The following is a 22,383-nucleotide window of genomic DNA, read 5'->3' on the forward strand; positions in this document are numbered from 1 at the left end:
AGAAGGTTTATAAGAATGTTGCCAGGACTTGAGAAACTGAGTTGCAGAGAAGGGTTGAATAGGTTAGGAGTTTATTCCCCAGAACGTAGAAGAATGAGGGTAGATTTGATAGAGGTGTATAAAATTATGGGTATAGATAGAGTGAAGCAGGCTTTTTCCACTGAGGCTAAGGGAGAAAAAAACTAGAGGACATGGGTTAAGGGTGAAGGGGGAAAAATTTAAAGGCAATATTAGGGGGGGCTTCTTCACAGAGTGTGGCGGGAGTGTGGAATGAGCTGCCAGATGAAGTGGTAAATGTGGGCTCACTTTTAACATTCAAGAAAAACTTGGACAGTTACATGGATGAAAGGAGTGTGGACGGATATGGTCCAGGTGCAGGTCAGTGGGACGAGGCACAGGCAAGAAGGGCCAAAAGGCCTGTTTCTGAGCTGTAATGTTCTATGGTAAGGTTCACTAATGTCTGTTTGGGAAGGAACTTTACCATCCTCATTTGGTCTGGCCTACATGTGACTCCATGTGAGGCACAGCAAGGTGGCTGACTGGTAACCCCCCCCCCGCCCAAGGGCAACTAGGGATGAACAATAAATGCTGGCCCAAGTCCCACGAATGAATACAAAAAAATTACACTAGATTTCTAGCATCTGCAATATTTCACTCTCAAAGCAAGAGGGTTGAAACTCAGAATCAACTGCAAAGTGGGGGAGGCTTAGTTCCAGCAATGGAAATACATATAATGTAACAGAAAACATGAATTTAGGTTAAAAGTCAAACTTCCAATAACTGAGATGCCTTCAAATAGAGAAGCAAACACAAAAACTGAGCACCGAAACAAATATCCACGACTGTTAGCAGACAGTAACAGCATCAAATGGAGACAACCTATTAATTGGGCGACATGGTGGTACAGTGGTTAGCACTGCTGCCTTACAGCACTAGCGATCTGGGTTCGATTCCTGGCTTGGGTCACTGACTATGTGGAGTCTGCATGTTCTCCCCATGTCTATGTGAGGTTCCCTCCAGGTGCTTCTATTTCCTCTCTTATTCCAAAGATGTGCAGGTTATATAGATGGACCATGCTAAATTGCCCCTTCGTGTCAGGGGGACAAGTAGGATAAATACGTGGGGTTACTTGGGGAAAGGGCCTGGCTGGGACTGTTGTTGGTACAGGCTCGATAGGCTGAATGGCCTTCTTTTGCACTGTCAGGATTCTATGATTAAAACATTACAGAGAGGATCATTGCGAGGTTGAGATGAAAAATAAAATCCGACAGTCATCTGTCCTGAAAGTTGTGCTCCTTTTCACCAGGTAATGTACTATACTACTGTGATCAATGAAATATTGCAGAATACAGCTTGTGTTTATTAAACAACATTAATATAAGAATTAGACTGCACCGGTTTGATAAAGAATACGACATTGAGCTTATGCACATACTACATTTTGGTTAAGCCACACAAACAGGTCATTGGCTGGTCAGCTCGCTGCACTACAGCGTCTCAGATACATTATTATCCCTCACACCAAATAGGTTTGTAATCTCACTCACGCTGTTGTGAGGACATTAAAGCATGTCTCAGCTTGGACTGATCTTTCATCTATTCTGGCAGCCTGCACTAGAGCTACAATGGACAAAGGCCAGCAATGTATTTCGATCCTTAGGCTGCAGGTGGTTTATGAGGTGAGGGGAAGTAGACATAAACACAGGCCGATCTCGAGGCCTCAGCAGCCACGGTCACTCCGATCGAAAAGTTCATTGACGCTTATTCCACAGGTTCACACATGAAGAGTGGAGTTGTGGACACCAGTGTGAGTCAACCTCAAAAGAGGAAGGAAAGCAAACTGGAGGGAAATTATAGATGTAGCAATTCTCGAAGAACTATGAAAAATCAGTGCTGCTCCTCGCTCTACAGCTGACAGTAAACAAGCATGCTCTGTTCATAAAAGGGATGTTCAGAAACAATTGGATTGTACATCTTGCTTGTCACAACACACAGTGGGCGATTAAGAGTTGCACAAAACACTTTTGCCAGAATAAAAATATAACAGGACCATCAAGGCTGGTCTGATCAGCAAAACGTGTACAACTTGATCAATCATAAACTCTTCTTCAATGGAACATGGATAACTGAAGCCAACAAGCGAGATGCAAGCTTTCCAAACCCCAAGGTCAAATAACATTGCATAATATTAAGGACATCCCTTCCAAATACCGTCACACACGTGCGCTCTTGCAGAGATATTTTACTGCTTCAGTCAGTTTTTTATTCTGCAATTTCATTCTTCACCTACCTTATTGTAGTACTCCACCTGGACTGAGTGCCACTGACCATCACTCACTCCTCCTGGTATGAAGGGGGCCACTGTGGTGGTGGACTCTCCTGTTAAACATCAGTGATTCAGTTAGGAGAGCAATATGAACGTAAATCAAGTCAGTGTCACATTATAATTGTTAACTCTACAACTAATCTTTTGTTAGCCTGAAAGTTTCCAGTTTTTGTGGCGCTCTCTACATCCTGGATTGTACAAGTGACATTTCTGCTTCTATTCCTGCTGACACTTGGCACAATTAAGGGTTTATGAGACTATATCGTGAGGCTACAATTTTAAATTTAGAGTGATTAAAGGGGGTCATGTGATCTGTTCTACCCGACAGCAGGCCTGGGTAAAGGCAAAATACTGCGGATACTGAAATCTGAAACAAAAACTAAGAATCTGGAAAGTTTCAGCAGGTCTAACAGCATCTGTGGAAAGAGAATAGAGCCAACGTTTCGAGTCAGGATGACCCTTCGTCACAGCCTGAGTGGTTTGATTGTTAGAAGTCAAAGAGGGTTCAGATTGTTTCATTGAAGAGAAGGTGCAAGATATTTATGCTTGGAGGCTGTAGCAGCTGTCTGACTATACCATGAGGTGACCCCAATGATTTAGAAAGGTGCAAGAAGTATCAAGTTAAGAATAGCTGTGCTGTAACCTATCCATTTACTTTTAAGGAAAAGGGGGTTGCTCTGAAACATTGGGTCTCAACAGTGCTTGATCTAACTTTGTTAAAACTACAGTAACTGTTACTCACAATCCCCAATTCCTCACTCCAGTTTAAAGATGCATGCAAACTCTTTCAAAGTCAGTTCACATAAACACTGCATCTTATAAAATTTCCACTTCATCCTTTCTCAATTTTCTGGTGTTGTCCATCCTCTTAGTTATTACTTGTGAGTGCCTGTCGCCTGCTTCCCCCCCCACCGTGAGTATCTTAAAAGTGTTGTCAACCTTGATGAGCACAAGTATGTGCCCCCTCAACAATGCACTGAAACTGTATGGAAACCATTTCCCAAAGGAACATTTGTGAGAGGAACTGAACAACAGATCTGATCCAAGCTCTCAATATCTGAAATAGAACACAACTGCAAGAATATAATTGGTCTAACCTGCTGCTTGGGATATGTGGACTTGAATATGAGTTATAATCTGATAATGATTACATCGCTGGGGTCTAATTGAGTATTTTTGTGATATCAGATGTATAACTGTGGATTAAGTTTGTATTTGGGCTATCACCATACTGTCATCTAGTACGTAATGAAGTTTAATCTATTGTCCAGGATAGCTGCAGGTTATGGTTGGGTACTTGGGATATAAATGGGTTTCTCAACTGGTCTGCAAGACCTCAGTGCACATGTTTACTGCATTAGTAACAGCTGGATAAAATAAAACCAGCCGTGAAGCCAATACGTTGTGGACTCTGAACCTTCACACAAAGGAACTATGTTTTTCTTTTTTTTTTAAAGAGCAAGACTGAGCAAACATTTATAAAGGCAAACATTTGCAAGCTATTTGAAAGGCTGGATGCAGGGTTGGGCATCCTCACGATAGTGATCTCCTGCAAATTTACATTGAGTATTTTAGGAGTGCTCACCACTGTTGTAAACTAATAGAAAAAGAACCGATACTACTGCCATACTTTTAATCACCGTTAAACAAGTCAACTTGTTAATGGGAGGGTACTCATTGCAAAAGAAGAAATTTTGACTGCATTCAACATCCACTTTTCCTGGATTGCCCCGTCCCGCCAAAACTAAATAATTAGTGCCAACTTAAAAGCATCGGAGCCCCAACTCAGATGAAACCTGCGTAACTGCAGACCTTTGGAATGTAACGTACACCAGATCAGACTTCCAGCTCCACATGGCAACGCAGTCCATCATGATTACACTTAACTATCGAACCTTGGAAGAAGCTGAAAGAGTAATCTGAAGTATGTAACAAAGAAAATCTCACTGTCTGGCCTTTTCTACAGTAGCATCTGGTTCATGTCCCTCAACAGGCTGGACACTTAGAAACAAACTAAAAAAAAAGTACCTATAATGATCAGTCCAGTGCTCTGCTTGCACAGATCATAAAACAGTGCATGAGGTGCCGCAGTAACATTTTCTTTGATGTTTTGAGTGATATAAATCCACAGTACCGCTGGAATGTTTAGAATCCTGTCAGTGTAGCCTGTGCTGCTTTAGAATATCTACCATAATAAAATATAATTAGGGCCCGTCATCTGGTGACGGGAAAAATCACAAAAACCTCAGTAAAGATATAGCTTCAAAAACTGCCATTGCGTTTCCAATGTGAGTCAGACTGTTGGGATCCGCTTTGTTTAGTGATTTTCTTCAATCAATTGACAGCTGTCACACAAAAATAATATAAGATTGGAACTTTATTCAGAGGGTGCACTTCCTATCCAATTGAGTTTTACACTATGGTGTTGCTTAGATTATTTGAGTTTAAAATGCATTTCTTTTTGAAGTTAAGGTAGGTAAATATTGTGAATTTAACGACAACAAAGAGTGTTCACAGACTGCTCGCCATCTTAAATAATGATGAGGCTCTGATAATCATGCTGTAATAGTCAGAGCCAATCCTTGGAATAAATTAGTCACAGAGATGTACAGCACAGAACAGACCCTTCAGCCCAACTTGTTTATGCCTCATCCCTCAGGTCCCTTTTAAATCTTTCTCCCTCACCTTAAGCCCTCACTTTCAGTTTTGGGCACCCTGATCCTGAGAAAAAGACCTTGGCTATTTACTGTATCTATGACCCTCGTGATTGTATAAATCTCTACAAGGTCACCCCTCATCCTCCTACGCTCCAGGTAAAAAAGTTCCAGCCTCTCCTTATAATTCAAACTTTTCAGTCCTGGTAACATCTTTGTGAATCTTTTTTGTTCCCTTTCTGGTTTAATAACATCCTTCCTGCAACAGAGTGACCAAAATTGTATGCAGTACACTAAATATGGCCTTACCAATGTCTTATACAGTTGTAACATAACTCCTGTATTCAATGCTCTGACCGATGAAGCAAGTGCGCCAAATGCCTTCTTCACCACCTTATTTAATTGCTTCAAAAACAGCCACAAGTATACAGGACCCAGCCAGCACTATTGAGGAGCTGCCACACAGGACTGGAGCACTGCTGCCTCATAGTGCAAGGGACCGGATTCGATTTCCGGCTTGGGTCACAGTCAGTGCGGAGTCTGCACGTTCTCTCAATTACTACTCCGGTTTCCTTCCACAGTCCAAAAGACGTGCCAATTAGGTACATTGGCCATGCTAAATTCTCCCTCAGTGTACCTGAACAAGTGCCAGAGTGTGGCGACTAGGTGATTTTCACAGTAACTTCATTGCAGTGTTAATGTAAGCCTATTTGTGATACTAATAAAACAAACTTTTAAACTTTACTCACTTCTACAGGCTGTGTTTACTAAAAGTAACACACACCAAGTGACACAGTTCATAGCAAGAGCCCAATAAGAGCAGCAATGCAAGACTGACAGCAATACATTTAGAAATTTAAATCACTGATAACCATTTCATTGTGTATTGTTAAGAGAAGCTCAGTATGTCACGTAGTGCAGTGCAATCTCAAAGCAGAAAGGCTTTGTTAGTGTCCTTGATTCTGTGTAACATTTAAGCATCAGAAGTGCAGAATTCTATTCCAAATGATCCCATACAACTTCAATAGGCCTCCCAAGAGCAAAACAGAAACACAAAGCCCATTTGATTAAAACATGAAAATCCATCTTTTGTGGAAGTTCAATACATATTAAATCAAACCTCGAAGGGATGTGTATATTAATGTTAATCATTAAAAGAAGGTGAAGTTAAACTAAGGTGATTTTAATGCAAAGTGCATCGCTAAATGCAATGGTGAAAAGATGTCGATTTTTCTCATCATATTGTTAACGCAGCTAATAGTTGGAAAACATTATGTTCCTAACTTACCTGACCGATTAAAGGCTGAGAGCCATACAGAGGCAACCCTTTCTTGCTCCCAACACAAGAACTGGTGGTTGAAGTGTCACGGAACCTCAGCATTCACTAACTTCACTGAATGAAGGACAATGCTTTTCCATCTTAACCTTTCTTTCCCACTCCCACTACTTTGTATTGCAGGCTAATCTTTTATTCAGTCGGACATCTTCTCCTAAACTTACTCATTAAAAAGCATGAACTTTTTTTGGCTCATAAAATTTATATATTTTTAGATGGGCTTTAAGCTTGGCTGGGCGAATGGGCCAGGAAATGGCAAATGGAATTTAATGTTGGCAAGTGTGAGGTGGTCCACTTTGGTAGGAAGAATGGTAGGAAGGACTATCACTTACGTGGCGAAAAACTGCAGCAGGCGACGGTGCAGAGGGACCTCGGGGTCCTTGTGCATGAGTCGCAAAAACCCAGCCTGCAGGTGCAGCAGGTGGTCAGGAAGGCGAATGGGATGCTGGCCTTCATAGCGAGGGGGATTGAATATAAAAGTAGGGAGGTCTTGCTGCAGCTGTATAGGGCATTGGTGAGGCCGCAGCTGGAGTACTGTGTGCAGTTTTGGGTGCCGCACCTGTGCAAGGATATTTTGGCCCTGGAGGGAGTGCAGAGGAGGTTTACTAGGCTGATACCGGAGTTGAGGGGGTTGAGCTATGAGGAGAGGCTGAATAAACTAGGCTTGTACTCGCTAGAGTTTAGAAGAATGAGGGGAGATCTCATTGAGACGTATAAGATGATGAATGGGATGGATAGGATAGAGGTGGAGAGACTCTTCCCGCTCAAAAAAGACAGTAGGACTAGGGGGCACAGCCTCAAGATAAAGGGGAGGCGGTTTAGAACGGAGTTGAGGAGGAACTTCTTCACTCAAAGGGTGGTGAATCTCTGGAATTCTCTGCCCGTTGAAGTGGTGGAGGCTGCCTCGCTAAATATTTTTAAGAAGCGGGTTGATGGGTTTTTGATAAGAGAGGGGATTAAGGGTTATGGGGAGAGGGCGGGAAAGTGGAACTGAGCCACAACAGATCAGCCATGATCTTATTGAATGGCGGGGCAGGCTCGAAGGGCTAGATGGCCTACTCCTGCTCCTATTTCTTATGTTCTTATGTTCTTATGTTCCCTCCCAATCTGCCTAGTTTCCCAAAAACGGTTGACTTACTATTCTATTTAGTCACTGTATGAAAGTATCAGTATTTCTGCCTCGACTTGGCTGACAAGTGACTTTCAGTATTGAACATCATCCCCTTTATCACCTCCCTCCCCCCCACTTTCAGGTTTTATGGTTACCAAAGAGAGTTGCGATGCTCTGAGCTGCAGAGGTTCAACAAACTGTAGGAACATTGTTCTGTGATAGCTGGGGTTTTCTGACCCTAACACCAGCGGGCAGTATTGCAAGCGGGAACAGGCAAATTTGGCCAGTCGTTAAAGGTCAATAGCTGTCCAAATATTCCCACTGCACCCTTGAAGGCGCCGGCTAGTGTCAGGATCAGTAAATCCAGGCCAGCATTTCCCATCTTGCCCCTCTCAAAACCAGACCTGGCTGCAAATGGGCAAAAATTCATCCTCAGATTGTGTGCCATGTAGCTCTGAAATGTAAACCTTAAGGGGGCCCCATTAACACTCTCAATCTGCTTCAAGGTCTGAGAAACAGGCAGATTTGTCAAGCTTTGCTTGTACTAAAGAACTTCCAATTACGGAAATGGTGAAGCATTTCACTATTTGAAGGGTGGACAAAAACAGCATTAAAATATGGATACAATTGCCAATCAGTAGCAAAAACCTGACAAATAAAGCGAAAACAGCTGGTAGATTGTAACAGTTGATACAAATCAAAGCTCTAATGGACCCATAGCTACACGCAGCATGTCTGTTATCAGATTCTCAAAATGATCAAGATGTGGTCCTCCACATGTTAGGTCTGCATGCAATTGTTAACCACGTTAGCTATTATCAAAGTGTAGCAAAGCTTAAGGCAATTGTTTTAAAATAAAAACAATGGGTTGAATTTTACAGGGTATCGAATGCCACCCCCTTCACCTCCTCATGAATTTTACAGGGTGCTGTATCTCCCCCCATCCCACCCCCTGCCTAATGTACATGCTACCGAGCTAAATATCTATTACAGGTCTTAAAAGACTGCTGCCTTCTCGAATGATGCGCAATGATTTGGTGGACAGGTGCCTGTAAGAGCGATTCAGATTTTTTAAAAACTGAGACCCAGATTATATTATTTCAAAGCTTGTATGATTAAAAAAAGGTCAAATACCATCTTTTGGCCAGTTTAAGATGTAAACAGCAGCGTTCGGGAAAGTTATGCAAAGCTGCTCTCCTTGGCTACAATTTCTATAGCAGTTCCTCCACTGTCAAATGTAAATGGTAGTGATTGAATTGAACACGAACTACATATTATCTAAAAACATCAAGTTTGGGTTACATACGCTCTAACCAAATATCGAAACACATTGCTGCCAACTGGTTGGTGTTCACCAAGGCTGACAGGTATCCCCGATAATACTTTCCACATTCTAATTGGTTGATAATTGCGTCCTTACCTGCTGAGAATGTCAGTTGGATTTGCTCTTCAATGATCTCCAGTGCAATAAAATCATGTTTTTCGTTAAAACGCCCGTTGTAAAGTAGCAAGGCATTTCTCTCCTTTGTTGCAAAGCTGCATTAGAGAGAGAAAATGAGAAAGAAAATAAGTAATTAACAAGGCCTGCAGGAATTGCTATAAGGAAACTATTCTTGGTGACCTCTTACATTAACTTGCTCTGTCTCTGCCAAAGAGATCTAGGATCTGGGAAATAGAAATACATTAGTTTATATAGGTAGATTTGAGTGGATATGTTATTCATAAATTCACTGCAAACTTGGAGCAGATTACAGTTAAATATTGATTCCATCTGATTTGTACTGGTCCTAATTCAGTTTCATGGGTCGATTTTCCATTCAGCATGCACATTAATGGGGGTACGTGCATGCTTGTTTCAACCCCCTTGAAAACTATACCCCTTCGGCCTTCATTTACCCCAGTAAAACTAGCCCAGAGCCACAGTGCCGCTGGGGAGTTGAAGGATATTGACCCAGTGACGAGAGAGAAAAGGTGAAATATTTGCAGGTCAGGTTGGTGTGGCTTGAAGCGGCATTTGCAGGCAGTGGTGTTTCCACGTATCCACCACCCCTGCAGTGGGTACATGGGAGAAGTCCAGTGTGTTTCCCACATTCCTTGATGTTATTCGTATCCAGAAATCCATCAATTTCTGTCTTGAACATTTTCAATATTTGAGCTTCTGCAACCCTCTGGTAGAGAATTCCACAGATTCAGTACCGTCTGAGTGAAGAAATTCCTCCCCCTCTCAATCTTAAATGGACTGCTTCTGTTTCTTAGGCTGTGTCTCCTGGTCTAGATTCCGGACAGGGAAAATATCCTACCAACTCTGAGAACTTGATAAGTTTTAATGATCTCTTGCTCATCAAGCTGCTCAAGAATACGCAATGGGCTGAAATTTTCCGATCAATGATGAAGCAAAGGTCTTTGCCACTGGTCTCAAAGTAAACTGAACACAAAGATCTCCCCAAAACACTGTTTTGAAAGTGCTATCGAAGGAGCCTTGTTACAGTTATGGTGGTGGAGGGAGTGAGTGGTTAACTGGTGGATGGGGTGCCAAACTACCCAAAGAGATGTAATTCTTTCACTGAGCATAGAAAATCCAGAAGGGTGGTTTTCTTTGGAGCTTGTCAGGGCAACTCACCACCATGGGAGTAGCACGGTGCCTCTCTAGCATTCTAACTGATGATTTGGGGTGGATGCCATTGATGTGTCCCTACAATCGCAAAGAGCCTCAGATGCCTGTGACTACCGCAAATGATCCTGGTAAGGTTCATGAGGTCAGGAGTTGAGACTATAAACCTTGCACCTTTGTCATGTGGAAGGTTGCCCAAACACAAAATCCAGCATTATTGGTTAGTAAGGAGAACAATACCTTTCATAAGTTCATAAGTGAGGTGGCACAGTGTGTAGCACTGCTGCCTCACAGCGCCAGGGACCTGGGTTTGTTTCCCAGCTTGGGTCACTGCCTGTGCAGAGTTTACACATTCTCTCCGTGTCTGCACGGGTTTCCTCTGGGTGCCCCAGGTTCCTCCACAGCCTGAAAGAGGTGCTGGATAGGTGCATTGGCCATGCTAAATTCTCCCTCAGTGTACCCGAGGAGGCACCGGAGTGTGGCAAGCAGGGGAATTTCACAATAACTTCATTGCAGTGTTAATGTAAACCTTACTTGTGACTAATAAATAAAATTTACTTTAATTTACATAAGGTACAGGAGCAAAATAAGACCATTTGACCCATCAAGTCTGCTCTGCCATTCTATCATGGCTGATGTGCTCCTCATTCCCATTTTCCTGCCTTCTTCCCATAACCTTTCAACCCATTACCAATTAAAAATCTACCTAAATCCTCCTTAAATTTATTCAGTGTCCCAGCATCCACTGCACTTCGGGGTATTGAATTCCACAGATTCACAACCCTTTGGGAGAAGTAATTTCTCCTCAACTCTGGTTTAAATTTGCTATCCCTTATCCTAAGACTATGATCTCTCGTCCTAGAATGCCCCGCCAGCAGAAGCATCCACTCTACGTCTACTTTATCCATATGTTTTATCATCCTGTATACCTCAATTTGATCTCCTGTCATTCTTCTAAATTCCAGAGTGTATAGGCCTAAACTGTTCGCCCTCTCTTCATACAACAAACCCCTCATCTCTGGAACCAATCTAGTGATTCTCCTCTGAACTGCCTCCAATGCCACTACATCATTCCTCAAATAAGGGGACTAAAACTGTGCACAATACTCCAGATGCGGCCTCATCAATGCCTTGTAAAGTTGCAACAATACTTCTTTACCTTTATATTCTATTCCTTTAGCTATAAATGCCAACATTCCATTCACTTTCTTCATTATCTGCTGTACCTGCATGCTAGTTTTCTGTGACTCAAGAGTAAGAACACCCAGATCCCTCTGTACAGGGCATCCCACAGTCTCTCCATATTTAGATAATAAGTTGCCTTCCCATTTTTCTGTCTGAAATGCATTACCGCACACTTCCACATTAAACTCCATCTGCCACATCTTGGCCCACTCTCCTAACCCATTGGTAAGGTTCTTATTTCCTCATTTCAACTTACTTTTTTTTTGTCATCTACAAATCTGGCTACAGAGCCTTCTAGCTCTGCATCCAAGTCATCAATATAGATTGTAAAAAGCTGGGCCGAAAGACCGAACCCTGTGGCACAGCACTAGTTACTTCTTGCCATCTGGAAAAAAACCATTTATCCCAACTCTCTGTCTTCTGTCCATCAGCCAGTCACCTATCCAAGCTAATAAGAACAAAGAGAATTTCAGCACAGGAACAGGCTCTTTGTCCCTCCAAGCCTGTATCGACCATGCTGCTCGACTGAACAAAAACTCTCAACTCTTCCAGGGCTACATCCCTCTATTCCCATCTTATTTATGTATTTGTCACGATGCCCTTTAAAAGTCACGATCGTATCTGCTTTCACTACCTCTCTCGACAGTGAATTCCAGGCACCCTCTGATTTAAACATACGCCTTGTACATCTCCTTTAAACCTTGCCCCTCGCACTTTAAACCCATGCCCCCTAGTAATTGGTTCTTCAATCTTGGGAAAAAGCTTCTGACCATCAACTCTGTCCATGCCCGTCATAATCTTGTAGACTTCTATCAGGTCGCCCCCTCAACCTCTGTTGTTCCAGTGAGAACAAATCAGGTTTCTCCAACCTCTCCTCATAGCTAATGCCCTCCATACCAGGCAACACCCTGGTAAATCTTTTCTGTACCTTCTCCAAAGCCTCCACATCCTTCTGGTAGTGTGGTGACCTGAATTGAACACTATATTCCAAGTCCAGCCTAAGATTCTATAAAGCTGCAACATGCCACTTTCAGTGACCTGTGTACCTGTACATCCAGATCCCTCTGCCTATCCCTGTTAAGGGTTCTGCCATTTACTGTATATCTCCCATCTGTATTAGACTTTCCAAAATGCATCATCTCACATTTGTCCAGATTAAGCCAACTGTCATCTCTCCACCCAAGTCTCCAACCCAATCTATATCCTGCTGTATCTTCTGAAGGTCTGCATCACTATCCGCAATGCCACCAACCTTTGTATCAACCGCAAACTTACTAATCAAACTAGTTACATTTTCCTCCAGATCATTTATATAGATTACAAACAGCAAAGGTCCCAGAACTGATCCCGGAGGAACGCCACTTGTCACAGCCTTCCAGTCAGAAACACACCTTTCCACTGCTACCCTGTCTTCTATGACCGAGCCAACTCATCTCTGATCCAATGCAACTTCACCTTCTATACCAGTCTGTCATGGGGGAATTTGTCAAAGGCCTTACTGAAGCCCATGTAGACAACATCCACTGCCCTACCCTCACCAATCATCTTTGTCACTTCCTCGAAAAACTCAAACAAGTTAGTGAGACACAACCTCCCCTTCGCAAAATAATGTTGCCATTTGCTAACGCATCCACTTACTTCCAAGTGGGAGTAAATTCTGTCTTGAAGAATCCTCTCCAATAATTTCCCTCCCACTGACATAGAGCTCACTGGCCTGGATTATACTTGTTACCCTTCTTAAATAAAGAAACAACATTGGCAATTCTCCAATCCTCTGGGACCTCCCCTGTCACCAGTGAGCATACAAAGATTTCTCTCAAGGCCCCGGCCATTTTCTCCCTTGACTCTCTTGGTTTTATGGGCTATATCCCATCAGGCCCTGGAGACTTGTCTACCTTAATGATGTTTCCCAAGAACCCCAATATCTCCTCCTTTTTAATCTTAATATGACCCAAACTATCTACACACCCTTCCCCAGACTCATCATCCACTAAGTCCTTCTCCTTAGAGAATACTGACGCAAAGTGCTCATTTAATACTTCACCCATTTCCTCTGGCTTCACGCACAGATTCCCTCCCTTGGCCTTGAGTAGGAGAATCCTCTCCCTGGGTGCCCTCTTGCTCTTTATATATGTATGAAAAGCCTTGGGATTCTCCTTAATCCTGTTGGCCAATGACTTTTTGCGATCCCTTTAAGCCCTCCTTACTCCTTGCTTAAGTTTTTGTCTACTTTCTTCGTATTCCACAATTGCTTTGTGTGTTCCCAGCCTTAACAAATGTTTCTTTTTCTCTTTGACTAGGCTCACAATATCTCTCATTATCCAACGTTCCTGAAACTTACCATACTTATCCTTCATCCGTACAGGAGTTTGCCAGTCCTGAATTCCTATCAACTTACACTTGAAAGCCTCCCACTTGTCAGATGTTGCTTTGCCCTCAAACATCTGCCCCCAATCTACTTTCTTCAGTTCTTGCCTAATATTGTTACAATTAGCCTTCCTCCAGTTTAGTATCTTATCCCAATTACTCCTAATCCCATGCGATCTAATCTTGTAAATTAACCTCTTTTGTGGCACTTTATCAAATGCCTTCCAGAAGTCCAGATACACTACGTCTACAGGATTCCCATTATCCACTTTGCTTGTTACATCTTCAAAGAACTCTAACAAATTAATCAAATACAATTTACCTTTCATAAAATCATGCTGACATTGATGGGTAGCATTTTGACTTTCCAAATGTCCTGATAGTGCTTCCTTGATAATTGATTCTAACACTTCCCCAACAACATCTGTTAAACTAACTGGTTTGTAATTTCCCATATTTTGCCTCCCTCTCTACCTATAAATGAAGAAGAGAAGAACAAACATATAAATAAATTACTTGCACTGTAATTAAACATTGCAAATCCACTGAAGGAAGTGAAGAAAAACTGATAATGCAAGTTACAGCAAGTGAAAGCTTTTGATACAAAGGTACCAGTTACTTGCATCATAAGCAAGTTTTGTGAAGTGACAGGGAATATTACTGGCATTATATGTGGCCAATGGAGTGAAATCTATCTTTTAACCCCAGCTAACGATGTGATTAATTGTGTTATTAAATGACTATTGCATTTAAGATGAGAAGAATCCAGGAGACATCAGGTACCAATATTTCAAAATGGAAGTATCCATAAGCAATACCATTACTGGTCCATTAATAATATCAATAAATGATAACATTTAATGGAACAAAAATACAATCTAATCAGGAATGCAGTTCTGCATCTAGGGGTTTTATATTTTACTGTTAAATGATACTTGCTCTGAAGATGCTCTGAGTTATCTTGTTAAATGGCAATCAATAATAAGTATTTGAGAAATGGTCAACATATTTGATAATTGTGGATAATTCACGTTCGTCAAAAAAGACCTGTTGTTTACAGCTTGCACACTACTGGATTTGCAGATGCTCTCGACCATGAGATAGGAAAAGGGTTGTCTGTGTCCAAACTAAACAGGAGATCTATCAAGGAGGCTTGTCAACTTAGGCAAGACACACTGTAGATATCTGCTTTAACTGGATACCAATACAGCTAATTTATTTAACCTGCACTGGAGAGAATTTCTTAAGGCATTAAAAACTACTACACTTCCTTTAAATTAAATAAGCCCCTGGAGCTGAAGGGTTAATCTATCTACTTGGCCCCCACTAGGAATCGATTAGTGGCACAAAACGAAGGGTTTACCTTTGAGACTAATACTTAGATCCCCTGAAGAGGCACAACCTGCATAGTAACAAAAACAAAGCCTCCTGAGGTAAAGTCCTCTTTTAAATTCCAGAAACCTCTTTGCAATGTGCAAGATGCACACTCTTCAGATGCACCTGTCAGTGCATGCTTCCTAGTCTACATCGCACGTCCAGTGTCAGGTGGCTTGCATTCCTTCTCCATAACTTATCACAAATTTCTCTCCCAGAGAAAGCTTTCAGTTACAACAGGTTCAGTCAGCTCTGCAATTATTCGTTCCTGACGAAGTGTCTAATTTTCTCCCTCCCTAGCCCAGAGGCACATGGGCCACTTGCACGTCTTTGCCTCTGTCCTGCAGAATAAACTGGCTGGGGACAGGGGTTTGAGCATGAAACTTTCCTGGTTCGTCTGGTTCTGTTCCACACTGAAACAGCGTATTTTTAATATCAAACCACGCAGGGACCCAGAAACTGAATTTTCTGTCTGGTAAATGTTGGGAAAGTAGAATCACAGAATGATACAGAAACGGTGAATTTTTCATAATTCCTGGAATTTCATTTCATGACTGTTCAAATATGATTTATCCCTGGATTAGGACAATGATTCACCTGGTTAGCATTTCCTTTATACCTAAGCTACTCTTTCTATATCAGTTCTAAAGAACCCACCTTCCTCAGGCCAGAAGTCAGACTCCACTTTACAAATCAAACTCTTTCCAATGTTCCCCTTGAACTCCAGCAGATGGATTGGTCTTAATGAACTACAAGATGAATAGGGCCAGAAAAACCTTAAAAATGATTCACTGGCCAAAAACCAGCTTACTCCATATAAATCCACTATTAGATGATACGTTTTTTTAAAAAATCACCCAATAATAATAAAGAATATTTAACCAACAGACTGCACCCAAAATCTGGCTCATCAGAACAGAAAAAATGCCGAGAACGACACAGGAAGCTTTATTTTCATCACCATGAGTCTGATACTAGGTGTGTGCGCAGTGCCCCTTCAGGGGATCTAAGCATTCGTCCTGACAATAAACCCTTCGTTTCTGGTGGGTGCCAAGTAACCCTTCAGTCCAAAGGCTTACTTCAGTTAAAGGTGATGCAGTAGTCTTCGGACCTTAAAAACAATACCAAGATGGGTGGAGGAAGAAGTATTACAAATATGACGAATGTGCATCACTTGCCAAGTCAGCCGCATGTAGTTACACGGAAGGAAAATTAGTTGGCAGTACGGGAGGGGGGTGGGGAAATGATTTGCAGAAAAGGCATGCTGTCCAGAAAGGTATGTACTCAACAGGGAACTGACACAACAATCAACATAGAATTCAGGAAGCCTTCAGGAAGAAACTACTTGCTTAGGAGGAATGGTCTACTGGCTTTCATCACAAGGGAATTGAAGCCAAGGTGTCTTGCTACAATCTTATAGAGCCTTGGTAAGACTGCATCTGGAGTATCGTGTACAGTTTTGATCCCCTTATCGAAAGAGGAATATACTTGCTTCAGTGGAATATCACCAGACTAATCCCTGGGATGGTGGGATTGTCTTGTGAGGAAAAACTGTGCCTGTATTGTCAAGCAGCTTGAAGAATGAAAGGTGATCTCGTTGAGTTCTTAATAGGATATTTTCCCTGCCTGGTGAGTCTAGAACCTGGGGACACAGTCTAAAAAACAGAAAGAGTCCATTTAAGATGGAGATGAGGAGGAATTTCTTCACTCAGAAGGTGCTGAATCTGTGAAATTCTGTGCCAGAAGGTTGCGGAAGCTCAAATACTGAGCATGAGCAAGACAAAAATAGATGTATTTCTGAATACTAATAACATCAAGGTCTGTGTGTGTGTGTGTGTATGTGCGTACGTGCCTGTGTTGATTCACGTACTTTTTAAACATTAGTGAGGTTTCCCGCCTTGGCTACCCCCTTTGAGGACTAGTGGGAGCATTCCAGACTCCCAACATCTCTGGCTGGAAAGAAACTCCTGGCTTTTCACTGGAGGAACACAATGACTAAAATTTTCCGGTCAACGATGAAGCAAAAGTGCCTGCCAGTGACCTAGAAGTAAACTGCTGACAAAGATTGAGCAACTTCTTTAGTGCATGGATGAGCACTTGAAATGTCATAACATTCAATGGTATGGGCCAAGTGCTGGAAAGTGGAATTAGTGTAGATTTAGTGTAGTTTTATTGCTGCAGACCCAATGGGCTTAAGAGCCTGTTCTGTAGTCTACGACTTTGTTACTCAAATCTGCATTCTAAGCATTTTCTTTTTTCCTGACACTGTCAGGATATCTCTAACAGCAGTGACACCATCAAGCAGGTTAAGCGGCCAATCGTATTGGTGTATTCTCACAGACAACAAACCGGGCAGTAAAAATCTCGGAATTCCTTCACTTTTAATTTTTGCATTTTACAATTAGCAAAATAAATGATTATGGGAGTAATCAGAGTTGAAGCTAAGATATCTGAAACAATAATATATTTTAAAATACGTAGAGTTTATTATGATGGCAAAAATTAACATTAAATTATTTTTCAGAGCCAGTGACTTTGTTTAATACTAATTATGAATGTCATATGCCATTAAAAACCTAGTTATACCTTATTCAGTAAAATGTAAGGGTTTAAAATATTTTTGTATTGAGACTAAGGACACAAGAGTGGATGTTCTGATCAATTCAATGATTTCAAATTGATGGAAGGACCTCAAATGCGTACCCTCTAGAGAAATGTAGAAACACTGACAAGAAGTTCCTGTTTTCAACTGCTGATGTTCGAACTCCACAAGTTGTTGACAAATTTCAGAGGAATAATGGCAGAAAATGCTGATAATGACAGCAACTAATGACAGAACGACAACTGCAAAACCTGGGCCAATATTACAGAGCAAAGAGAGCACCCGGGTTAATGCACTGGATCTTACTGCAACCAGAATACAAGGATACTAAAACAGTTAACCACCCTTATCAATAGTAAACACCTGATAACACACACTTTCTTATAACAACTTGCTTTTTAAATGGCAAATAATTTATTACAAGGCGCTGAATTAGTTGTAATTAGAAAAGCTTATCAATTCACTAATACTGTTAGCAAGTTACGTAATGGTGCTGAAAGGGGTTGTTAATCCCAAAAGTTTATTAAAAACTTCAAAAATATGTACATACAGTGTATTTTCATCCCCAGAAAGATTTCCCGTTGCTCTCACAGGATATACGTTGAAGAGTACAATTGCGGAAACAGGCAGGACTTTCTGGATTTTTAAGACTCTTTTCACATTTAATGACTGCAGACATATCTCTGTGTGTTTTTCCCCATTTCAAGTGCTAGAAGGGGACAACTTGCAGAAAGGGGAACCGCTGATCGCTGTGACGACAAGCACAAGGCACAGAGAGTGACTGAGCACCTCAATGCAAACCTGACAACTTGCCAAATGGTTACGTCATAATACTTCGGTTTTGTTTATGGTTTTTGTTGCATTCAATCAAATCTCAGTATTTATCTGGATTTCTTGTCATTCCCAAAGATACAAGCTGGTAATTTTTTTTTTAATCCTTTCCTCGAATCTCTGGGGTAACAAGCACTGTTTCCATGGTGACAGCAACAGATATTGTGAAGTGTACTAGGGCTTGGACGACGTTAAACAAATGGGTATTTGGAATTTAGCATGCTGTCTATTATATAAAGAGCCTCCTCAGTTCATTAACATGCATGAAGCAATGCTCAGGCAAGGTAGAGCCAAAGGCTCCTTTGTGGAAAAATGAGAGGCATTCTCCAGTATCCAGTCTATTTTATAACTCCCTGGAAAAGTGCCAAGGCACATCGTTTAAAACCAAGCCAACCAATGAATTAGGAGAGCACAAGTTGATTGAAATACAAATTCAATGTAACAAGGAACAAATCAGCATTTTTGCTTGAACATCTCAGCATAGTCACAATGTGTTAACTACCGGCTACAATCCCCTGATTTCCAAGTACAAGTATTAACAGGGTGCAAGTGAAAGAACATGTTATTAACAATCAGAGTCACGTCACGGAGATTTTCCAATGGGTGTCGTGATGTACAACACTGCAAATTATAATCAAGGGCCTTCCACTCTCACTACTAGCCGGATACCTTGCCCGCCCCACCAGTCACATATGCTGGAACGTGACAGGCACACCACCTAAAACATTCAACTTGTTAATTCTTTTTAACAATTTTTCCTGGGACCTCAAGGATGCATACTTTGATAACGTATGTGGATATGATGGCTTCATAAAATATTGCATCAATAAGAGTTGACATACATTCACACTGATGTTGGAATGGTGGCACAGTGGTTAGCACTGCTGTCTCACAGCACCAGGGATCCAGGTACAATTCCCGGCTTGGGTCACTATCTGTGCAGAGTCTGCATGCTCTCCCTGTGTCTGTGTGGGTTTCTTCTGGGTGCTCCAGTTTCCTCCCACTGTCCAAAAGACGTGCTGGTTAGGTGCATTGGCCATGCTAAGTTCTCCCTCAGTGTACCTGAACAGGTGCCAGAGTGTGGCAACCAGGGGATTTTCACAGTATCTTCATTGCAGTGTTAATGTAAGCCTACTTGCGACACTAATAATAGACTTTTTAAAAAATATATACTATTTTGAGGTCATCTTATCTGTAAATACTTTACAAGATTATATATTCCTACACATAGTTTATGAATTCACTGTGGATTCAGATTCTTCAGTGCCTGCAGGAAGAATGGAATGGATCACCGGGAGCAAAGGAGGTCAGGAACGTGATGCAGTTTCCTCAGCTCTGGAAAAGTGAGACTTGGGGAAATTTCAGGAGTACTGATGATTGCGTTGGTGTGGTTGGTGCCACTCGTGTTAGTGGATAGTGCGCTATGCCGACCGGACATTTTCTCCAAGAACCTTCTCCACACTGCCCAATATTCTGTGTTTCCATAGAGTACAAACATTGTTCCAGTTGGCAGGAGTACCAAATCTCTCTCAAGTGTCTGCTACAGCTGGGGTTCTATCTTACTTAGAGTAAGAGGCAGACCAGCCTGCTAATAGAGGGGCTTCTCTCGCAGGCCCTCAGGCCAGAGTCCTCTCTTGAGCTTGTTTGCAGTAATCCATCAGATGGCTGGATGAGGGAGCATGGTCAGGACGTGCAGGAGGGTGTATTTCCAAACACAGCTGAATGGATTGAGGAAGTATTAGCTGGAGAATTTGAAGTGGTTTACCTTCATGTTGCTGCAGGCAATGGTGTTTACAAAATGACAGTATTTGTTATGCAATACCATCTCCCTTAAGAGTCACTCCGAGGCACATTCACAGACAAGCTTTAGGCTCTATTTTTTTCCCTTGGCGAGAGATAAAGAAGTTACAAACAAAAAAAACTTGCAAACTTTAAGTACATTTTAATAAATGCCCCATTGCGTTTCAAATGAGCAATCAATCAAAATCTGACATGGAGCCCCACAAAGAAATATCAACTGGCACTTGCTCGGCAATAACTGTGCTCACTGATGTTCAAGTTTGGGCTCTACCAGGGCCTTCAACTCCTGATCTCATTACAGCCTTGGTCCAAATATGGGCAAAAGGCCTGAACTCTCTTTCAGTCTTTGGCATCAAGGCAGCTTGTGACTGAGTGTGGCATCAGGGAGCCCGAGCAAAACTGGTCAGTAGGAATCGGGGGGGTGGTGGTGGTGGAGGAGGGGAGGGAGAGAGAGAGAGAGAGGAGGAGGGGAGACTCTCCACTGGTTGGTGTCATGCCTGGTAGAAAGAAAGATGGTTGTGGTGGTTGAGGGTCAATCACCTGTTCTTGGACATCACTGCAGGAGTTCTTCAGGGCAGTGTCCTCTGCCCAGGCATTTTCAGCTGCTTCATCAATGCCCTCTTCCACTATTAGGTCAGAAGCGGGGATGTTCATGAGTGACTGCACCTCATCTTCTCAGGTACTGAAGCAGTCTGTGTCTATATACAGTAGAGTCTGGACAACATTCAGGCCTGGATTGATAAGTAGCAAGTAATATTTGCCCCAGGCATGGCCATCTCCATCATGAGAAAATTCCCCATGACGTTTAATGGCATTACCATTGCTGAACCTCCCACTATTCACATCCCAGGGGTTACCACTGATCAGAAACTGAACTGGACCAGCTGTATAAATACTGTGGCTACAAAAGCAGATCAAAGACTAGGAATTCTGCAAAGACTAGGAAAACTTCCCTCCTTACTCCCACCCCCTGTCTACCATCTACAAGGCACAAGTCAAGAGTGTGATGGAATAGTCTCCACCTGGCTGGAGAGTGTGGCTTCAACAAAATTCGAGAAGTTTGACACCATCCAGAACCAAGCAGCCCGTTTGATTGCAGCTCTTCTACAAACATTCACTTCCTCCACCACTGAAACAGTGGCAGCCGTGAGCACCACCTAGAAAATGTACTGCAGCAACTTCCAAACCTTCACCCTCCACCACCACAAGGGCAAGATATCTATAGGAACGCCATTGCCTGTGAGTGCCCCTTCACTCCACACACTTTCCTTGTTCAACACAACTGAGCACAAACACAAACTTGAGCAAGACAAAACACAAATATTTCTCCTATGAAAAGATATCAAGAAAACCTCCAGACTTTAATCCATTCTGAACTAAAAATCACACTATTCATCCCGATATTCCATGATTGCTTAGCTATCATTCTGACAGCGCAGACTGAGAGCAGTAAATCATCTCTGATCTCCAAACCCATTCTGAAAATGATATTTATCCAGTTCTTTATTTTGTCAGGATGCTATATAGTTACAATATTGAGAGAAAGAAATTTCCTGTTTCCATACTTATTTAACAATTATTTAGTCTGCATTTATACCCTACCATTCTGCCTTGTAATGGAGGAATGTCACTCTGTCATTCACTTTGCTAATTTTGGAAAATAAACCAAGGTCCAATCTATTGACAGATCTGCACTGCCTTGACTCCTCTCTTCACTCCAGTTCAAAACAACAGTCAATCCTCAGATTGGCTCACTTTCCTGGAGAGTTTTAATGGCATGAGTTTGCTTTTGGTCATTTATACTCACATGAGGGAGACAGTGAAATGGAAGCGCTGCCGTAGGCCCTTGAAAGTCACAAAGGACTGTGGAGGAAAGCTACGTGTGGTCATTTCACAGTATGGCCTCTCATACTCGCCGGATGGGCATTCGCATCTGAAACCACCAATCAGTAGATTAATGCAGGTTCCTCCATTCTTGCAGACTCCAGGTGCACAGCGGCCTGATCTGCTGCTCACTTCACAATGGTCACCTGAAACACAGGAAAGAATATGTATATAGATGATTATCATCCCTAGAATATATATACACATCACCCAGCATAATCCCTACAATATATATAATCACCCAGCATAATCCCTACAATATATATACACATCACCCAGCATAATCCCTACTATATACATCA

At 42.0% G+C, this 22,383-nt stretch overlaps 1 protein-coding gene across 6 annotated transcripts in view; it reads right to left on the bottom strand.

Annotated features, from left to right (window-relative positions):
- celsr1a (cadherin EGF LAG seven-pass G-type receptor 1a) overlaps nucleotides 1–22,383 on the bottom strand; it is a 312,332-nt gene that overhangs the window by 115,802 nt on the left and 174,147 nt on the right. For all 6 annotated transcript variants that reach the window (XM_080207361.1, XM_080207358.1, XM_080207360.1 and 3 more), the window contains exons 4-6: nucleotides 22,005–22,227; nucleotides 8,848–8,963; nucleotides 2,291–2,379 (exon numbers count right to left, since the gene is read on the bottom strand). In XM_080207361.1, coding sequence (XP_080063487.1) covers nucleotides 2,291–2,379; nucleotides 8,848–8,963; nucleotides 22,005–22,227 — 428 coding nt within the window. The remainder of the gene's footprint in view (nucleotides 1–2,290; nucleotides 2,380–8,847; nucleotides 8,964–22,004; nucleotides 22,228–22,383) is intronic.

Source organism: Carcharhinus amblyrhynchos, chromosome 19, assembly GCF_965287045.1.
Source record: "Carcharhinus amblyrhynchos chromosome 19, sCarAmb.v2.hapA, whole genome shotgun sequence".
Lineage (NCBI taxonomy): Eukaryota > Metazoa > Chordata > Chondrichthyes > Carcharhiniformes > Carcharhinidae > Carcharhinus > Carcharhinus amblyrhynchos.